Source organism: Bos indicus, chromosome 7 (assembly GCF_029378745.1).
Source record: "Bos indicus isolate NIAB-ARS_2022 breed Sahiwal x Tharparkar chromosome 7, NIAB-ARS_B.indTharparkar_mat_pri_1.0, whole genome shotgun sequence".
Taxonomy (NCBI): domain Eukaryota; kingdom Metazoa; phylum Chordata; class Mammalia; order Artiodactyla; family Bovidae; genus Bos; species Bos indicus.
The window spans coordinates 12,483,475-12,503,532 of NC_091766.1; the positions used below are offsets into that span (position 1 = coordinate 12,483,475).

The 20,058-nt window shown below is 55.6% G+C and overlaps 1 protein-coding gene across 12 annotated transcripts; it reads left to right on the plus strand.

The window, feature by feature from the left end:
• Positions 1-6,436: 6,436 nt before the first annotated feature.
• HOOK2 (hook microtubule tethering protein 2) lies at positions 6,437-18,396 on the plus strand. Of its 12 annotated transcripts, none has more exons than XM_019964061.2 (22): positions 6,475-6,593; positions 8,528-8,613; positions 8,683-8,755; positions 9,692-9,742; positions 9,841-9,973; positions 10,071-10,138; positions 10,623-10,685; positions 10,994-11,074; positions 11,176-11,336; positions 11,423-11,563; positions 12,615-12,816; positions 13,119-13,229; positions 13,339-13,426; positions 13,815-13,884; positions 15,025-15,162; positions 15,254-15,341; positions 15,548-15,582; positions 17,163-17,245; positions 17,329-17,432; positions 17,600-17,710; positions 17,776-17,850; positions 17,953-18,396. In XM_019964061.2, the coding sequence occupies exons 1-22, from the start codon at positions 6,588-6,590 to the stop codon at positions 18,100-18,102; spliced, it is 2,118 nt and encodes a 705-aa protein (XP_019819620.2). In that variant the 5' UTR covers positions 6,475-6,587; the 3' UTR covers positions 18,103-18,396. The 12 variants fall into 12 exon arrangements, 9 of the variants coding, with proteins under 9 accessions (XP_070648824.1, XP_070648826.1, XP_070648825.1 ...); XM_019964058.2 differs by lacking the exon at positions 6,475-6,593 and adding an exon at positions 7,850-8,024; XM_019964059.2 differs by lacking the exon at positions 6,475-6,593 and adding an exon at positions 7,850-8,024 and having other exon boundaries at positions 17,779-17,850.
• The last annotated feature ends 1,662 nt before the right edge of the window (positions 18,397-20,058 follow it).

Genomic DNA, 20,058 nt, shown 5'->3' on the forward strand with positions numbered 1-20,058 from the left:
CAATCACAGAGGCATGTATGCAGTACCAACTGTATGCTAAGCTCTGCAGGTCCTTTCATAAAGGGTCTCCTTTATGGGGGTTGGGCACAGGACAGAGGGGTGCTGGTGTGTTTGGGGGCAAGACCAGCATGCTGTCTGCACGAGTGTTTGAGCAGGGGGTGGGGATTAGGCCAGGAGGGAGGGCAGGGGCCCAGCTGAGCTGGTACAGCCGGTTCCAGGCCCCTGCCAGTCTCACCCTTGTGGCCTGGGCACCACCCCCTCATGCCGCCCCACTGGCGCCAAGGCCAACCCCGTGAGGAGGGTGTGAGGAAAGCCCCCTCCTCTGACTGTGCTGAGTGCCCGGACTAGCAGCTGGGTACTGCCCAGGCCATGGGTTTCAAACAAGCATCCGGCTAAGGAGACTGTGCCCAGGCTTTCCTCATGCCCAGGGGCCCAGGACCTGGGGGACTGGATAAGGAGGAAGTTTACCCACCCCCACCCATGGGTCTCTCTGGGGCTTTTGGCCTTGGCAGGAGGGACTTCTCCTTCTTATAAATAGCCTGGTGACCCCCCTCCACCCTGGCCCCACTGGCCAGCAGGGCCCTCACCAGGAAACTGGGCTGGGGGCTGCCTGTGAGTCAGCCAGTGGGCAGGCCAGGGCGAGAACCCGCAAGTCATAGCACCCAGGCTCCCTTGTCCCTGCCCCTGGGTGTGGACAGGCAGCTGGCAGGAAGAGGCTGAGAATCACGGAGGCCCTCCCCCAGGAACCCCTAGCTTGTCAGCCGTATCCCTCCTTCACCTCTGTGGTTTGGGGGGTCCCTATCCCTCTCCTGGGGAGGAAGCAGCTCAGTTTTCTTGGAAGCAGGAAGGAGAGTCTGTCCTCAGGCTGACTAAGCTGGGCATGAGGGGAGTTTCCCACAAGACTGTTTCTGGTCCCCCCCCACACACACACTGCTGGTGAGGTCTTGGGGGGCCTGAGCATGGCTGAGATCCCGGGTGCCCCATTTATAGCGGATGTGCTGAGAAAACAGGCCCACACCCCACCAGGGACCTAGGCTGCTGAGCTGGGCCTCCTAGGGGAAGTGACAAAGAGCAGTCTGGGAGGGAGGTGGGGGGAGGTGTTTGGAGAGAGTAAGCACCAGGATCTCTGGGTGGGGGTAGAGAAGGGCTGGCCAGCCCAGAACCCCACAGTACCTCATCATGGTCCAAGGGCGCGCGTGTGTCTGGCTGGCTATGGGTTTGTGTGTGGCTGGCCTGTCAGGGCGTGTGAGAGTGTGTGTGAAGCCTGTCTTCTCAAGGCATGTGTCTGTGTGCTGGCCCAACCCTGCAGGGGTGTGTAGGGCCTGTCTGCTTTGGGTCAGGGGTAGAGGGGGGAGGCGGGTGAGTGTGTCTGTGTGCGTGTGTATGGTCTATATGATATGTTGTATTGTAGCTGGCCTGTATACAGGAGTCTAGGGTGTTCTGGAGTTCTTACTGCTAATCTATTCGTGTCTGGTCTGTACGTGTATGTGTGTCTGTGTGTGAGGTCCATGGCTTGCCTGTGTGAGGTCTGTGTGTGAGGTCTGTGGCTGGTGTGTGTCTGTGACCGTGTGTGTGTGTCCATGTGGGCTCTGTGGCTGGTGTGTATGTGTGCATGTGTTAGTCAACAGGTTCTGTCAGGGTGTCCTTGTGCCAGCGTGTTAATGAATATCCGACTGGGGCCTGTCCATGCTTCTCTGGGTTGGATGTGACTATCTGGCCAGACCGTGTCTGTGAATATGTCAGTCTGTCCGCTTTCATATGCCCAGTCTGTCAGGGGGTCTGACGTGTGTGTTATCAGTGAGGACTTAGTGTGTATCTATAAGGCTGATTTCTGGTGTCCTCAGAGCTTGTCTGAGTATGGATGCAAGCAACTGTGTGTGTGCTGTGGGGGGGTGGCGGCTGGGGCTCTCTGTCATGGACTGTATGTGTCCTTCCTGTCCTCTCCATACGTTTATGATTGTCTCTTTCACCTCTGAGTTGTCTTTTTGAATTGATCTTGCTAGTGTGTGCACGTGTGTATGCCTTTGTGGCCTTCTCCGGTGTGTCAGGATCTAACACTGTGTCTGAACATCTCTTGTGCACCTCTTGGGGCACTTGCATTGAAAGTGACCATCCCTTATCTCTGAGTCTATCCACATGCCTGTATTGCCCACTTGTGTCTGTGTGTCCGTCCTGCCTGTTTCTGGCCTGTCACATTTGTCTCAGGACATGCAACTGTCTGCCAGGCTGTGCACTTCTCACCTGAATGTCAATATCCTTGTGTTTGTGCTTGTCAGTGTGTCCATTTTGCCTGTACGCTGAGTTCACTTATCTGTGTTACCTTTATGCTTCTGGCCTGTCAGTATCTTCGTTTGGCAGCATTTCGGTCTTCCTCTTTGGCCTACCCTGTCACCGCGTCTGCATTTGACAGCCGTCTTTACCCAGATTTGTGTCTGACCCTGTCAGTGTGTCCCCGTTTGGCAATCTGTCTGTGGCCAGGGTGACAGGAATTTTGTGTGTGTAGACTGGCTTTCTCTCGGGGTGACTGTGTATGTGTATGCTCCTTGCCGCCCCTCCGAGTCTGGCTGCTCTGGGCCGTGTTTACTCTGCCCCCAGCCGACTGCTGTCCTGCCCGGGGAGGGGCTGACTCTCCCGTCTGTCCAGCCAGGAGTCCACAGGATGTTCCCGAGACGCTGTCTCCGCCGACATCCCCTCCCTTGGGCCACCCTCGGGTCAGGACCCAGGCGTCCAGGACGGTGGGGGTGGGGCCACAGCTTATGTGGGGGGGGCATGTCAGGGCCCCGGAATGAGGGTGGGGGGGGTGGGGAGGCGACGGGCCCAACAGGTTCCGCCTCATTCCTGCCCCGCCTCTCACTTCCTGGGTGCCTGCCCCGGGCAGGGGGTGGACGGACGGGATGAACCCTATGGCCTCAGAGCGCCTGGGTGGGGCATGGACTGCCCCACAAGGACTCACTTCTGCTGGGCACCCGGCACCCAGGCCTGGGAGACAGGAGGAGCCTGGGTCCTTTTACCGACCAAGCCCCCTTCTCTGCTCCTGTGCCCAGCTCTGGAAACAAAGTTTCCCATCTATTATTCACCTAATCTCACAATGCCGCAATAAACTGCTCAAAATTATCCCCCATTTTCAGATGGGGAACCTTGAGAACCAGAGAGCAATGAGGGCAGAGGCAGGATTTGAACCCAACTCTGTACATGCCACCCAAGAGTCCCCCAGTCAGCTCACCAACAGCCTTCCCTCCCCTCTCTAAAAATGGTACGTGTGGGGAGTACGAACCCAGGCCCCCACGAGGCCCGGCTCAAGGGGGCGCCTGGCTCGCTCTGAGTCAAAAGGGGCCCCTGGATGAAATGAATAAGAAAACGGCTTTAACCGTTTCATCGCCAACGGGCTCTGCCAAAACTTCCTGTGGGCTTGAGGGGGAGGGGTTGGGGACTTGGTTCCCGGAGGGTTTTGGGGGGGTAGATACTGCCAATTCAGGGGTGGGGGAAAACGCCTCTAGTGACCTTGGTGAGAGGTGGCTAAGGGAAAACACTACACACCGACCCTCGCTGGAGGGAGAGCCCCACCCTTCAAGCTCCAGGTCCCCAGTACTGGGTTCTCAGCCCCCACTGCCTGGAAGGGGGTCTCAGAGTCCACAGCCCCCTCCCCAGGGGCTTGAGTCACCCACGGGGAAAAGCCGCGAGGGGTGAGTCACGGGGTGGAGAAGGGGGAGCGAGGTCTGCTGTGGCCAGGGGACCCTCAGGCTGGCCTGAGTCACACACGTCCCGGCCTCGCTGACCCCAGCCCCTTCCCCGGAGATTAGGAACGGGAAGCCCATTATCGGTGGACTGTGGAGTTAAAGGAAGAGCCGGGACGGGGGAGGAAGCACGCGCCCAGGCGGGCGGGAAGCTCCGGTTCCCATGGTAACTGGGGGGGGGGGGTCTGTCAGCTCGGTGGCGGGGTTCCTCCCTCGTCAGGGACGGTCCCCGAGCACTGGGGAAGCCCCCGCGCGCTCTGTCGAGGGGCCACAAGTTTCAGGTCGGGCAGGAAGGGGTTAACGGCGCTGCGTCCCGCCCCACCCCCCCCACCCCCCCCCGCCAGGGTTTCACCCGCGCCCAACTGTCCCGGCAGGGTGGGGCTGCGCCCAGCGCTCCCCCGCGCGCCCAACCCCCGCGGCTGCCCACGCACGCACGCACGCACACACGCACGCACGCACGCAGCTAGCCTATTTCCACTCTCTCCCCGCGCTCGCAGGCACGACCGCGTCGGGCTCCACGCAGGCAGCGACCCCCGTCGTGCCTCACGTCACGCACGACGCACGCGCCCCCGCAGCGCAGGGAGCGGGGCCCAGAGCAGCAGAGCTCGGGGGTTTTTGACACCCCCGGAGCATGTCACTGCCTCTGCCTCCGCTAAGTACGCTGTCTTGTGTGACTTTGACACCCCCCCACAAGGTCACAAACTCTCGATCTACAGTGTCACACGGATACAAACCTGCCACACGTTGGCACAAACCTTCACTAATCCAGCCAGTCCCGCAGCGACTGCGGGCAGGGTCACATTGTCACACGCCGTTTGTGGTAGGGACACAGACAGGGCCATCTTCATACACAGGTGACATATACACTCCTATAAAGCCACACCAACAACACAAAGATGCAAACAGATAAAGTCTCGGACCTCAGGAATCCAGTTGTCATGCAGCCACTCCCCTCACATGGAGACTGTAGAGTCACAGACACATTGTGGGGACAGACTCGATGGTCATACTGTCCGCGTACATCACAGGGCACAGAAAGTAAGTCAAACCCACAAGGCTGCATACAGGGACACCAGATTGTCTCGGGGACATGGGCAAACCAAGGCCACCCATGACAGCCTCATGCTATCGCAGAAAAACACATGACATAAAGTAGGACACGGTCACAGAAACAAAGGCATACTGAAGTACTGATTATCAGTCATTCACTACTTACACAAAGAATGACACAGGGATATAGACACAAAGGTTTTCCCTGGTAGCTCAGTCGGTAAAGAATCTGCCTGCAGTGCAGGAGACCCCAGTTTGATCCTTGGGTCAGGAAGATCCCCTAGCGAAGGAAATGGCAACCCACTCGTGTTTTTGCCTGGAAAATCCTATGGACAGAGGAGCTTGGCAGGCTACAGTCCATGGGGGTCCCAAGAGCCCCACACGACTTAGCGACTAAACCAGCACCAAGGTCCCATAAAGAAAAACACGTGCCCTAGTCCCTGACAGCACACCCCTCCTCCAAAAAAACCCCACCAAATCACACACGCATAGCCTGTTGTGTAAATTCCCAGGGCCTCAAGACTCACCAAGACACAGGTCGATGCAGACACAGGCCTGTGCACACACAATCACAGACCCACCATTTCTCATCTACATAGCCGTGAACACATTTCACATGGACTCAGAGATACATATACAGACACGAGGAGGGGAGGGGGTCAGGATGGGAGTCCAGGCAGAATGTCAGTGTCTGGAGTGTAGAAAACCTGCCAGAGTCCCTCATGATATGGGGTGGGGCATGGTGTCCACCCCGAGGCTGTGATCACTTTCCGAGGGGAGCGGCACCATCTCCAACAGTGTGAATTTAAGGGTCCCCATCCCAGCTCTCATGACTGGGTCTCTGCCCAGATGTGAAGGCCAGAGGGGGCGGGCGGGGGTCCAGCTGTGGCCACAGGGAGGGGTTGACTCACCCGCTTCCCAGCAGTACAGCCCAGGCTGGGCCCAGCTGTTCCTGGAAACAGAGGGGAAAGGAGGGGGTGGGGTCCCCAAACCAGCTGGGGGCTGCTGGCCCAGACCAGCATCTCTGTCCTTAATGGAGGCCTTCAGATCATTCCCCAAACTTTGGGGCTCTCTCCATCAAAATGGGGCTTTGAATCTTTTCCCCAAATAAAAGATCCCTGCTTCAGAATGAAGGTTTGTAACCGGTCTCCTTGGAGGGCGCACGGATGCCTTCAACAGCGGGGTTCCCTGTGTCCCATTATTAGGGATTGCTGCTCTTCACCACAGTAGGGAACTCCCTTTCCCCTCCAACATAAGATTCCTTGCCACCCCAAATGGAGGGTTGTGACTCCTTCAAAGTGAGGGTACCCAGACCTTCCTTTAAATCTGGGGACTTTGGGGTCCCTGAATATCTATAACGCCTATAATATCACGGCAACGTTAAAACAATTCAAGTCCATGCTCCAGATATTTAGATCCCTCCTAAACATCAAGATCCCTGCGGGTCTTGCAAATATTGGGGACCCCACTCCCAATATTTGGCGGTCCCAGCACGTCCCCCGACATTGGGTGACTACATCCTCTCACAAATATTCCCAGCCTCCCAGCCTTGCCACAGCCGTAGTTTCGGCTCACCTTCCATTTCTGCCAGGTGGCAGCTCCCCCCCCCCCCCCGTTTCACCCTATTGGCAGCACCCTCTCCCTTGACGGGTGCGGGTAGCGAATAAATGGCAGTTGTTCTCACGCCCGCCGGAAGAAGCCCAGTCCGGAAGCCCGCACTGCCGGCCCTTGTCCCCTTCCTCCCTATTCCTTCCCTCGGCTCTGCTCCCAGAGGATGGAGACTGAAAACGACTCGGGAAGGGGATGTGGGTGTGTAGACGAGCCTCCAAGGTCCCTGCGTGTGTGCGGTCGCACGTTTGAGTGGGCTGTAAGCTGGAGTCTGTGCTAGAGTGATTGTGTTCCCGCGATACTGCGGGAAGAGGGAATGCAGGGAGGGGGTGTTAAGAGGGGAGCTATTATCATCCTGCCCAAATTGCTGGGGTAAGGGGGGGGCGCGGGTAGGAGTCGCCAGAACCAGACTCTAGGTTGCAGGGAGCAGCTCTCCTTCTTTCAGACCTAGACCCACCCCCAAAGCAGAGCCCGCCCCTCCCTCTGGGTACAGCTAATAACCTCTAATTACTACTCATTACCTCGCCCGCCCCGCGGGGGAGGGACTGCAAGGGAACTCAGGCGTCAGAGGACGCCGGCCAGGGCTTTACCCGCCTCCCAGGCCCCCAAGCCGGATCCACCCAGAACCTCTTTCCTCTCTTGCGCACCGGGAATTATGAGAGCCCTTGCTACCTACAGTCGTGGAGATTCCAACCAACTATATAGTTAAATCGCTTAGCGCAGAGCTGCATTCTGTAGGCACTCTATAAATAGTGACTGCGAGTTTATTGTTACGTAGTACTGTTAGCATTTTCCTTTTAAGCCTTCTTCACTGCCCAGGGGTCTCAGAGTAGGCCCGTCGTTTCCCCTCTAGGCTGCGTTCCTGCGGTCCGGGCGCCCCCTGGTGGGCCGAGGCGACCAGGCCGGCCCGGTAATGGGTTCTGAGGCGCAGGGCTCAGAGAGGGGAAAGGGCTGGGAAAGCTTAGTGAAGGACGGATTCAGGGTAGGCAAGTATGTCTGTTCACTACCCAGGACTAACTATCCTGCCCTTGACTTAGGACCCGAATCCCCTTGTCTACCCTTGGGCAAGACTATCAAATTCTTGCCGCTGGGAAGAAACTTTAGTGTTCCCTAAGTCCATAGAATATGTTATGGCCTGCCCTTCTCCCGCGCAAAGGCTCCGATCATAATGTGGTTAGACAGCAGAATTTCTTTCAGCTGAAGGGAAAGGACGTGAATGCGCCTGTATAACAGGGTGGGGCAACTCCACCTCGGTTGAGGAAAGACGGCGAGGTCTTCACTACCTCAAAAAGAGCTCGGGGAGGAAAAGAGGCGAGGCCACCCTTGGGATGCGCAAGGTTGGCCCAGACTGACCCCTAGCGGCACTACAGGCGCTCAAACGGCTTCCCGGATCCAACATGGCGGGTCTGAAGGCCTGAGCTGGAGCCTGGAGGAGATCACGTGTCTAGGGCGGGGCCTGCGCCTAGGGGGCGGGGCGGCGCTCTAGGCCGAGCGGGAGGTCGGGGCTGCTGGCGCTCGCTGTTGGCTGATCTGGAAGCCGCTGCGGTGGCGGGGCTGCACGGCCGGGGTCGAATCCGATCGGGAGCCATGAGCATGGACAAGGAAGAACTATGCGGGTCTCTGCTCACCTGGGTAGGTCGGGGGCGGGGCCAGGGACAGGTGTACGCCAACTTGGCTCTGTCCACTCACTCCGTCCTGGGGCTGGGAGGAGGAGGGGGTCGTCAGCCTGCTAGGTAGTTGAACTCTGGCCTGAGCACCTGCCCCGTCACGTGGCAGTTTTGCTGGAAAGCACAGGTGAGGCCACGCCCCTTTGTGGCTGGGTCTTGTAGAAGGGGAGGGCCCAGGTGAGGTGGCCTGGTCACGTGGTGCCTATGGGGACCAGGTGACTTGTGATTCTGCCCTCGCTTGGTTGCGCGGAGTTTGTTCGGCAGCGGTAGAGTAAGGCCACGCCCCCTCTGGTCGGTCCAGGTGAGCAGAGGCCACACCCCCACGGAGCTGGCTTGCTGGAGCAACTGGCCAGCAACTTCCGCCCAACCTTGTGAAGGTCCTGCTGAAAGGATAAGTCTGCGAAAGGGGCGTGGTTCCTTGGTCCCGGCCCCTGATTCTGGTTGTTGTACTTTCCTCTCCTCCCTCAGCTGCAGACGTTCAATGTCCCGCCCCCCTGTACCAGCCCCCAGGACCTGAGCAGTGGCCTGGCAGTAGCCTTTGTGCTGAACCAGATGTGAGTGGGGCTGAGGGGGAGGGTCCCAAAGGAATCCTCCAGCAGCTCATCCCACCTTCTCACCCCCAGAGACCCTTCCTGGTTCAACGAAGCGTGGCTCCAGGGCATTTCAGAGGACCCAGGTCCCAACCGGAGGCTGAAGGTGACAGGTGGACTCAGGAATGGGGGACAGACTGGTGAAGAGTTGATCAGGGACCGGTCAGTTAGATATATCCTGGGTGATGGACAGGAAGAGAGACAGTTGTATGGGGACCAGCTAACTATGTATTTGTTCATTCATTCTTGTATTAAGCAGGCCTGGGTGTGCAGCAAGGAGTAACACAGACAAAAAACTGCATACACAAGCATTAACATTGACTTGTAATAGCAGTTAGCTCTATGAAGAAATAAAAGCTGGGTCGTGAGAGACAGCCAACTGAGAATGGGTGGGTGGTTACTCTAGATGGGCTGATTTCCAATGTGAGATTTGGAGGAATGGGATTCCAGACTCCAGGAAAAATTGGAAAGGCCTTCAGTTGGGAATAAGCTTGGTGTGATCGAGAAATGAATGGCAGGGAGGTTAGAACAGAAAGCAGGAGTGTAGGCATGGTAGATGAGGTCATCAGGGACCTGGCAGGCTGGAGCAGGGAGGTAGATTCTATTTTAAGCTGTGTAAAGTCAAGAAAGGATTTTAGTAGAGGAAAGACACAAACCTGGCTGGGGCTTTGAAAAGCTCCCCCTGGCTGTTTGTAGAGGAATGGAGGGCAAGCAGCAAGACTGGAAGCTGTTGTAACCATTCACGTGAAAGAAGATGATGGTTAGGGTCAAAGGGTAGTGAGGCAGGTGGTGAGAAGTGACTGGATCTGTGGGACACGTAAATAATATGGGCAGGTGGAGAAGAAGAGCCGGCAGTCAGACAGGTCAGTCCTAGGAGGGCGGACATTGAGACAGAGAATGGGACCAAACAGGATGAGACGACCAGGGATTAGGAGGTGAGGCAGAGAAGAAGAGGATGAGCTAGACAGGTTCAGGGTGGGGTCTGCCTGGCCCCTTCTGGGGGGCTTTCAGACCCTGGACACAACTCCTTGCCCTTCCCCAGGTCAGCAATCTGAAGGCGATCTTACAGAGCCTAGTAGAGTACTCTCAGGATGTGAGTAACTGTAAAGGGATTTAGTGGGTTAGGTTGGGAGGAGCGGGGCGGGGGGGAATCCTTGAGCCCCTGATACCCCTTCATCCCCCCATCCTCAGGTCCTGGGGCATCCCATTTTGGAGCAGCACCTTCCAGATGTGAGCCTCATTGGCGAGTTCTCAGACCCAGAAGAGCTTGGCAAGCTGCTTCAGCTGGTTCTGGGTTGTGCCATCAGTTGCGAGAAAAAGCAGGGTATGGGAGGTTAGGGGTGGTCCCTAATGGGAAGACCCGAGAAAACCCTCCTTGCCCCTCCGACCCTCGCCTCAGTCTCCCCCACCTTGACCCTCAGAACACATCCAGAGAATCATGACACTAGAGGAATCCGTTCAGCATGTGGTGATGGAAGCCATCCAGGAGGTAGGTGGGGGTGCCCACTGTGGGAAGGAGCTTCAGGGGAGGGGACATTTCCAGGGCAGAGGCAGCTGGGCACAGGCTCTGCCCTGGTAAGGCCTGGGCTCTGTGTGGAACTCACTTGGCCAGATTTCTCTGTCTCATGTGTCTGCCAGCCTCTCCCAGCTCGAAGTCACAACCTACCATGCTAAAAGGGCCAGGCCTCAGGAATTCTCAGATGGTCCAGTGGTTAGGAATGAATGCTTCCACTGCCATGGCCTGGGTTCAGTTCCTTCTCTGGATCTAGGATCTCAAATACTTTACAGTGCAGCTGGGAGCTGGGGGGAAGGACCAGGACTCCCTGTTTGTTGGACATATGGGGCAGCCTCTGGACTGGGGTTGTTTTTGAAGGACAAGGATTCTTAGGCTGGATTGTAGGAATTTTGGAGTCTGCCCTCAGAGGCCCCAGCTCATCTCAGTGTTCTCCCACTGCCCTCTCCCCTCCCTCCAGCTCATGACCAAAGACACCTCTGACTCCCTGTCACCAGAAACATATGGGAACTTTGATAGCCAGGTAAAGGGTGGGGACCTTGTTAAAGTCCACCCCTATTACTGATTTTCCAGGGCTGCCTAAGGAGGAGGGGCTTGACCTTAAGCCTGTAAACCACTCCCATCCCCCAGGATCCTAGTCTCTTGCCAGGTCCCCAGGGCTCCCGAGTTGCCTTTCCTCCAGTCCCCTCAGGTCCAAGCTCTCTCTTAGATCTGAGGGTTTGTCAGCTCCCTCTGCTCTGTCCCTGGAGATCCCAGCCTCCCTTTCTGCATCCTCCTCCCCTGGATCCCTGAATTTTTTTCTTCTCCCCGTCCCTCCACTCCTCTCATCAGTCCCGCAGGTACTACTTCCTGAGTGAGGAGGCTGATGAGGGGGACGAGCTGCGGCAGCGCTGTTTGGATCTGGAGCGGCAGGTGGGGCCGAGATGGGAGTTCTCAGGTGCTCCCAGGGTAGGGTTGCCCGCACAGCCTCCCCTCCCAGCTCCAGCTTATCTGTATGCCCTGCCTGCCCGCAGCTGGTTCTCCTGTCAGAGGAGAAGCAGAGCCTGGCTCAGGAAAATTCGGTTCTAAGGGAGCGGGTGGGCAGGCCCGAGGATGAGGGCGCCAGCGGCCTCACTGCCAAGAAGCTGCTGCTCCTGCAGACCCAGTTGGAGCAGCTGCAGGAAGAGAACTTCAGGTATGGCCAGGCGGGGGACAGGGCCAGCAGACCAGGGGCCTGGGGCAGGTACAGTCCCTTTATGTGACGCTTCCGCCATCCCCCAGGCTGGAGAGTGGCAGGGAGGACGAGCGCATGCGCTGTGTGGAGCTGGAGCGGGAGGTTGCCGAGCTGCAGCAGCGGAACCAAGCGCTGACCAGCCTGGCCCAGGAGGCACAGGCTCTGAAGGATGAGATGGATGAGCTTCGGTGAGTGGCAGGTCCCCACTGCCAGATTGCCTCTCTGACGTCACTGTACCTCTGTAACCCCCAAATTCCTAGTGAGCCCTCACAATGCCCCATAGACTCTAAAGTACTGCCCTGAACACTGCAACACTATCCTGGAACCCATCATGTCCTCTGGAGAACACCAAAGTCCCTGGATCCATGGTGGCCCCCCAGGACCCCACGATGCAATAACTTTGCCCTTGGTGACACCTCTGGCCCCCCATCTCATGACTATCCCTTCTTATGATGCCACAGCATCCCTGAAACCGCAAAGTGCATTGTGGGCCCCCATAGTACCCACCCCTGAACCTCAATGTGCCTTCTGTAGCCTCAAAGAGCTCCCTTGTGATCCCTATGACACCTCTGTAATGTTAAAAGTTCCTAGTGAGCCCCTACCATATCTTCAAGAACCCCATATTGCTGTGCCTCAGAGATCTCCCATGACCCCTCCATGGCCCCTGCACCCACAATGCCCTTATTGGCCCCACAGCCATCTCATGACCCCAGAGTGTCCAAGGAGGCTCCTCAGATCCTCTGGGCCCCATCATTCCTCTTGTAACCCCAGTCGTTTTGTGTCTTCCAGAAAACCCCTGATTTTAATCTTGGGGTAACCATTGATGTTTGGGGCTTCCCAGGTGGCTCACTGGTAAAGAATCTGCCTGCCAGTGTGGGAGACACATGAGATGTGGGTTCCATCCCTAGGTCGGGGAGATCCCCTGGAGAAGGAAATGGCAACCCACTCCAGTATTCTTGCCTAGAAAAATCGCATGGACAGAGGAGCCGTGGGGTCCCAAAGAGTCAGACATGACTGAGCCACCGAGCACGAACACAACCATTTATGTTTAGGTCTTCCTTTATGCTCCCTAATGATCCCCCAACATCACCAGGCCCCGCTGACCCCTGACCTTCGTGAACCAAATGCCCAAGGCTGACCTGACACCTTCCCCTGCCCTGAGGGCCTCGCATCCAAGCTGAACCCTAGCAGACCCAAGCAGACCCCCACCTCCTCTTCCCACTTGCCCCGGCCCCCCAGGCAGTCCTCCGAGCGTGCCGGGCAGCTGGAAGCCACGCTGAACAGCTGCAGGCGCCGCCTGGGCGAGCTGCGGGAGCTTCGGCGGCAGGTGCGGCAGCTGGAGGAGTGCAACGCCAGCCACGCGGAGCGCACACGACAGCTGGAGGAAGAACTACGCAGGGCCGGATCCCTGCGTGCCCAGCTAGAGGCGCAGCGGCGACAGGTGTGGGTGGGAGCCTGGACCCGGACTGGGGTGGGGTCTCCTCTCGGCTGGCTACTGACTTTGGCCTACCCTCAGCAGAGTGCTGAGCCAGTCCACCCAGAGCCCGCCCCCTCGTTTACGTAGAGGCCACACCCTCTAGACTGGACAGCTCTGCTGTAGCTTTGCAAGCCCCGCCTCTTCACTTAAGCCCCGCCTCTTCCAAGTCTCTTTCTGCTGGTCCCTCTGGCCCCGCCCTTTCACCTTGTACTCAGTCCCTGTCCCTCCCTCTCACCCTGTAGTCTTCTCCCCTCGCCTCTGTTCAGGTTCAGGAACTGCAGGGCAAACGGCAAGAGGAGGCCATGAAGGCTGAGAAATGGCTATTCGAGTGCCGCAATCTGGAGGAAAAGTATGAGTCGGTGACAAAGGAGAAGGAGGTGAGACTGAGGTCCTACTGCCCAAGCCTCACCCTGCCCATCAAGGCAAAGCCCATTTCCCAGGAGGCCGATCCTGCCTCAAGTGGCCTGTTGCACCCTGTCCCTCCAGCGGCTGTTGGCAGAGCGGGACTCCCTGCGGGAGGCCAATGAGGAGCTGCGCTGCGCCCAGATGCAGCCTCGGGGGCTGGCCCAGGCCGGTGAGTTGGAGGTTCATCCCAGGGCCTGGGAGAACGCTGGCCTGGAGCCTTACCTGGCCACATGCGCTGTTAGGGCAAACAGAAAAGGCAGTGCCCAGGGCTTGTCTAGTTTGGGGTCGCAGAGCGAGGCCATGCTGGAGGGAGTCTCAAGTGGAAAGAGGTGATGTGGCCCAATGGAAAGCAGCAAGAGCTGTCCTTCGGGGCTCTAAGGGGGTGAGCAAAGGCAAACTCAGGCCAAATATCATGGCTCCCTTTCAAGCTGGGTGTGGGGTTTGTGTCAAGTCAGGCATTGGCCAAACTTGAGTCCCCAAAGATGCTTCATCCAAGGATCCTAGGGACGGGGACAAGAACTGTGGCACCACCTGAAGACTTTTCTCACATTCTCCAGACCCCTCACTGGATCCCACCTCACCGGCTGTGGGAAACTTAGCAGCTGAGATCCTTCCTGCAGAGCTCAGGTATCCAGGGGTCAGTCACTCAGAGCTCTGGTCCCACTGGAGCCTGCCAGTTCCCACCCTGAACCCCGTTCCCACCCTCAACCCCATCCCCAAAGCAGGTACTTACCACTTGCCAGACCTGCTCAGCTTGGTTCCCAAGTCCTAGCTGAGCTTTTTTTCCTCCACCCTATGGACTGTAGTCAGAGAAGGCAATGACACCCCACTCCAGTACTCTTGCCTGGAAAATCCCATGGACGGAGGAGCCTGGTAGGCTCCAGTCCATGGGGTCGCTGGGAGTCGGATACGACTGAGTGACTTCACTTTCACTTTTCACTTTCATGCATTGGAGAAGGAAATGGCAACCTACTCCAGTGTTCTTGCCTGGAGAATCCCAGGGACGGGGGAGCCTGGTGGGCTGCCGTCTATGGGGTCACACATAGTCGGACACGACTGAAGTGACTTAGCATTGCATAGCATGGACTGTAGTCCACCAGGCTTCTCCATCCATGGAATTCTCCAGGCAAGAATACTGGAATTGGTTGCCATTCCCTTCTCCAGGGGAATCTTCCTGACCCAGGGATCCAACCCAGGTCTCCTACATTGCAAGCAGATTCTTAACCATCTGAGCCACCAGGGGAGTCCTTTATGCTCACCCACTTCTAATTCTGCTTTTACCTGTCTGGGACTCTAGCCCTGTTGGTGGCTCCCCTCACCTCTTTGGGATCGACCCTCAGTGCACCAATTAGATCCAACTTATCTGTCTCCACTGCCCAGGCAAAAATCCTTTGCGGGGCACCGCCCACATCAGGTTCTGCCCCCAGGACACAGCCCTGTTCTCAGTGTATTCCCTACTGGGATCAGTGTCCTATATCCTGCCCACATGAACTCCCAGTCCAGCTTTCCTCTTTGCAGTGTTTTCCTATCCTGGAGCCCCATCTCAGTGCTCATGGCTCCGTCCACTTTGTGCCACCCCACCAGCGCTCCGCCCACCCACTCCTAGGCTCAGTCCCAGGTACTCTAACCCTACTCTAGGGTCTGACTGGGCCCTTCCCCTGGGCTTTCTCCCTCTCCCGGCCCCGTCCACCCAGTTTCCCTCCTGGAGCCCTGTAGGCCTGAGTGGTGACCCATCCCCAGCCCTGCTCACTCCTTCCCCATCCCCAGGGAAACACTCCTGCGACTTCAATTGGAGAACAAGCGCCTGTGCCAGCAGGAGGCGGCCGACAGGGAACGGCAGGAGGAGCTGCAGCGCCACCTGGAGGAGGCCAACCGTGCGCGCCACGGCCTGGAGACGCAGCACCGGTGAGGACCCTGCAGAGGAGGGCCTCCCCCTTAAGCTTGGAGGGGGAGTGAGGGAGGGCGCAGGCACTGAGCGGGGCCCCCACCTCCGCAGGCTGAACCAGCAGCAGCTGTCGGAGCTGAGGGCCCAGGTGGAGGACCTTCAGAAGGCCCTACAGGAGCAGGGGGGCAAGACTGAGGACGTGAGTGCTCACCTCCTCCCTGCCTGGCCCTCCCCTGTGCCCACCACTAACCCTCTTCTCTCTCCCCACTGCTGCCTGATGCCCCGTGAAGTCCATAGTAAGTACCTTGGGCTCAGAGTACCACTCCCGACCCTCACCCGCCAAGAAGGTTGGGACCTCTGGACACCTCATCCCCACACTCACCCAGCGCCTCTTCTCTCCTCCAGTCAATCCTGCTGAAGAAGAAGTTGGAGGAACATCTGTGAGTCGGGTGGGGGGAAAGATTGGGGCAAAGATGTAGGGGATGGATCTGGTGTCCATGGGGAGTTGTTTATGAGGCCAGGGGGTCAGCTGACACACAGACTAAAGTGTCAGCTCCCCTGGGGTCTTATAGACCAGAGGAAGGTGTGTGGAGTATTTTGGGGGAACAATTGGGAGTCACTCAGGGAATTTCAGCAAGGTTGTGTGACAAAGTGATAGTCAGCTTTTATTACTTTTTTGCATTGCAAAAAAAAAACAACTTTTTTTTTTTTTTTTTTCATTTTTGAAAACACAGCTCAGCTTGTGGGATCTTAGTTCCCCAACCAGGGATAAAACCTGGGCCCACAGCTGTGAAAGCTCCACGTCCTAACCACTGGACTGCTAGGGAATTCCCAAAAAATAAAGTTCTTTATTAAAAGAACTTTCTTAAATAAATAAACTATTTTAGATAGCTATCACAATTATAATTTAAAAACCAAAAGGTATACCAAGTTATACAGAAATAAAGGGTAAACATCTCAGTCTTCCCTCATTAACTCAGTTTCTGCCCCATTCCAGCCCCATTTCTATTAGTTCATTATGGAAAATTTTCTAGAATTTTTAAAGCAAATTCAAATGAATGTGAATATAGCTTTTTACTCTCATTCCTAATTTACACAAAAGGTAGTATAATATGTACACTTTGCTTTCCCTACTTAACCAGTTAACTGGGGAAATTTCTTCGTATGAATAAATAAAGGGAGACCTTATTATTAATTTCTTGATATAGCAGTTTTTGTCAGCTGGGGTTCCATGGGGAAACTGGACCTTACAGAAAATGATTTTCATGACTATTCTCTCAGTTCTGCCAAGACTGGAATGTACCTAATGCCAACCTAGAGCACAGAAAGCTATTTCCTTATAGAGGATGAATACCTGGAGGCATTAGGGCTTAATTCTGTAGAATTCTGGTCTAGAAGGGCTGGCATATAGCATTTTTTTGGTAATATCGTAATTGATTTAATTCATTCTTTCTAGGCATTTGCGATTTCAATGTGTGCAACAAAGTAAAATCTTATATATGTATCATTTTGTTTGTGTGCAAATATATCACACACACACACAAAGGAATGGGTGGCTCCCAGGGCATATGGGTTTGTAATTTTAGTAGATATAGCCGAAGGTTCACTATTAGATGTTATACCATGTTCCAAGTCCATAATACATGATATTAGTCTCACTTATAGGGACTTTGGGGTTTTGCCCCAGGTGGCAGAATGCAAACTATTAGCTTGTATTTCCTTTCTTTAGAAGAGATTTGCATTCTAGAGAGATCCCTGGCTGCTGGGTGAGGAATGGAACTAAAGAGCTGAGAATAGAAGGCTGGCAAGGGATGATGGTGCCTGGACCAGCATGTGGGCTGTGGAATGGAGAGAAGTGGACAGATGGGGGAGGGAGGGCTGGTGCAGGGGCCACCTGGTGAGGGTCATGGAGGGTCATAGCCCCCAGGCTTGGAGTCAGGTGGAGAGGTCTGCAGGAACACTTCTGGGAAGCAGAGAAATGGGCCTGGAACTGAGACTGCCTCTGGCTCCCCACCTGCAGGCAGAAGCTGCATGAAGCAGATCTGGAGCTGCAGCGGAAGCGCGAGTACATCGAGGAACTGGAGCCCCCCAACGACAGCAGCAGTGAGGGGGGCGCTCAGTGGCCTGGATGGGTGGGGGGAGCCCCCAAGCTCAGCACAGAGCTTAGGGGCCACCTTGACCCCCAGCAGCCCGGCGTATCGAGGAGCTTCAGCACAGCCTTCAAAAGAAGGACGAGGACTTACGGGCCGTGGAGGAGCGGTACCGCCGCTATGTGGACAGGGCGCGTGCGGTGAGGATGCTGGGTGCCCCAGTGGCCTCCTGCCCAGACCACTGCTGCCCACCTGGCAACTCTCTGCCTCCTGGCCCCATGCCTGTCCTGCCGCATCATGTCACAGACTTCTGCATCATGGCCGGTGGGGCCAAGGTCACCTTGACTGTGTCTTTCCCCACCCCTAGGTCATACAGACCCTGGAACCCAAGCAGCAGCCACCTGGCGGGGCTCCCCTAGATCTCCACGCCCTGAGGACACAGCTCCGGGAGCGGGACGTCCGAATTCGGCACCTGGAGGTTGGTGTCCTAACCCCTTCTCACTGCCACCAGTATATCCAGTCCCTTGACTGTTCCCTCCTTAGCAGATGGACTTTGACAAGAGTCGAAGTCAGCGGGAGCAGGAAGAAAAGCTGCTCATCAGTGCCTGGTATAATATGGTGAGTTCACCATCACCTGCCTGAAGTACTGGGAGCATGGAGGGTGCTGGTGTCCTGGAGGCTCATCTGACTCCAGCTGTGCCCCTCCCTCCCTCCCTCCAGGGCATGGCTCTACAGCATCGAGCTGGGGAGGAGCGGGCCCCTGCCCATGCTCAGTCATTCCTGGCACAGCAGCGGCTGGCCACCAACGCTCGCCGTGGACCCCTGGGACGCCTAGCAACCCTGAACATGCGCCCTGCCGACAAGCACTGATGGATCGCAGGATCCTGCCACCTGCCCAGCTTAATCCACCCTGGATTCCCCCAACTCACAGGGGGCCCAGAATTATGCCTCAGCTGGTTGCTTGAGAGCCTTGAAGTCACAGTCTCTGCCCCTTTCTCTCTCAGCTGGGACAAGAATGTAGGAGGCAGGTGGGAGGCAAGAATGGGCCTACTCTTTTTAGCAATGTGATTCTTATTCTTGATTTTCTCCCTGGGGTTAGTGAGCTGCCAGGGGATAGAGTGATTTTATATTTGAGAAGAAAAATAATAAAGACTTTTAATCTGACCTGGCTGGACTCTGGGCACTGAGGGCAGGGGGAGATGGTGGGCAAGGGATCATTGCTTTTAAGAAAAGGCTGGCTTATGTTCTTTGTTGGTTTTTTTTTTTTTTTTTGGCTGAGCTGGGTCTTCATTTTGGCGCAGGATTTCTTTAGTTGTGGCGAGTGGGAGCTATTTTTGTTGTGGAGCACGGGCTCTAGAGTGTGTGGGCTCAGTAGTTGTGGCCCAGGGGCTTAGTTGTTCTGAAGTATGAGATCTTAGTTCCTCAGCCAGGGATCAAACCCAAGTCTCCTGAATTGCAAGGCAGATTCTTAACCACTGGACCACCAGGGAAGTCCCCCTTAGCTTTTATTCTAAGTGAAGTGGGAAACACAGATGGTTCTGAGCAAAGGAGGAATGTGACCTGATTCAAGTGTTCATAGGCTCCTTTTGGTCCTGTGGGAGGAACAGACTGTGGAGATGTTAGGGTCAGAGCTGAGAGACCAAGTCACTATCCACATGGGTGGTTGGATGATAGTGAGGGCTCTGGCCAGAGTGGGAATCCTAGAGGAATGGGAAATGGTTGGATTCTGGATACAATTGGAAGATTAAGCTGATGGGATTTGCTGTCCCATCACTTCATGGGAAATAAATGGGGAAACAGTGGAAACAGTGTCAGACTTTATTTTTTTGGGCTCCAAAATCACTGAAGATGGTGACTGCACCCATGAAATTAAAAGACACTTACTCCTTGGAAGGAAAGTTATGACCAACCTAGATAGCATATTGAAAAGCAGAGACATTACTTTGCCAACAAAGGTTCGTCTAGTCAAGGCTATGGTTTTTCCAGTGGTCATGTATGGATGTGAGAGTTGGACTGTGAAGAAAGCTGAGCACTGAAGAATTGATGCTTTTGAACTGTGGTGTTGGAGAAGACTCTTGAGAGTCCCTTGGACTGCAAGGAGATCCAACCAGTCCATTCTGAAGGAGATCAGCCCTGGGATTTCTTTGGAAGGAATAATGCTAAAGCTGAAACTCCAGTACTTTGGCCACCTCATGCAGAGTTGACTCATTGGAAAAGACTGATGCTGGGAGGGATTGGGGGCAGGAAGAGAAGGGGACGACAGAGGATGAGATGGCTGGATGGCATCACTGACTTGATGGACATGAGTCTGAGTGAACTCCGGGAGTTGGTGATGGACAGGGAGGCCTGGCATGGACAGGGACCCCATTCATGGGGTCGCAAATAGTCGGACACGACTGAGTGACTGAACTGAACTGAACTGATAAGGAGAAGCGATGACAGAGAGAGAGAGAACCTGGGGACTCCCCTGCCAGTCCAGCGGTTAACACTGTGCTTCCACTACTGGGGGCCTGCGTTTGATCCCTGGTCAGGGAACCAAGACACCACTTGCAGCTCTGCGTGGCCAAAACATACACATATATGTGTGTGTGTGTGTATATATATATATATATATATACACACATATATATGTGTGTGTATATATATATATATATATATATGCATTTTTTTTTAAGGGACTTCTCTAGTGGTCCAGTGGTAAGAATCCACCTTGCAATCATGAAACACAGGTTGGATCCCTAGTCAGGGTACTAAGATGTCACATGCTGTAGAGGAACTAAGCCTGCACCAAACCAAAAGATCCTGCATGACCCAACGAAGATCTCG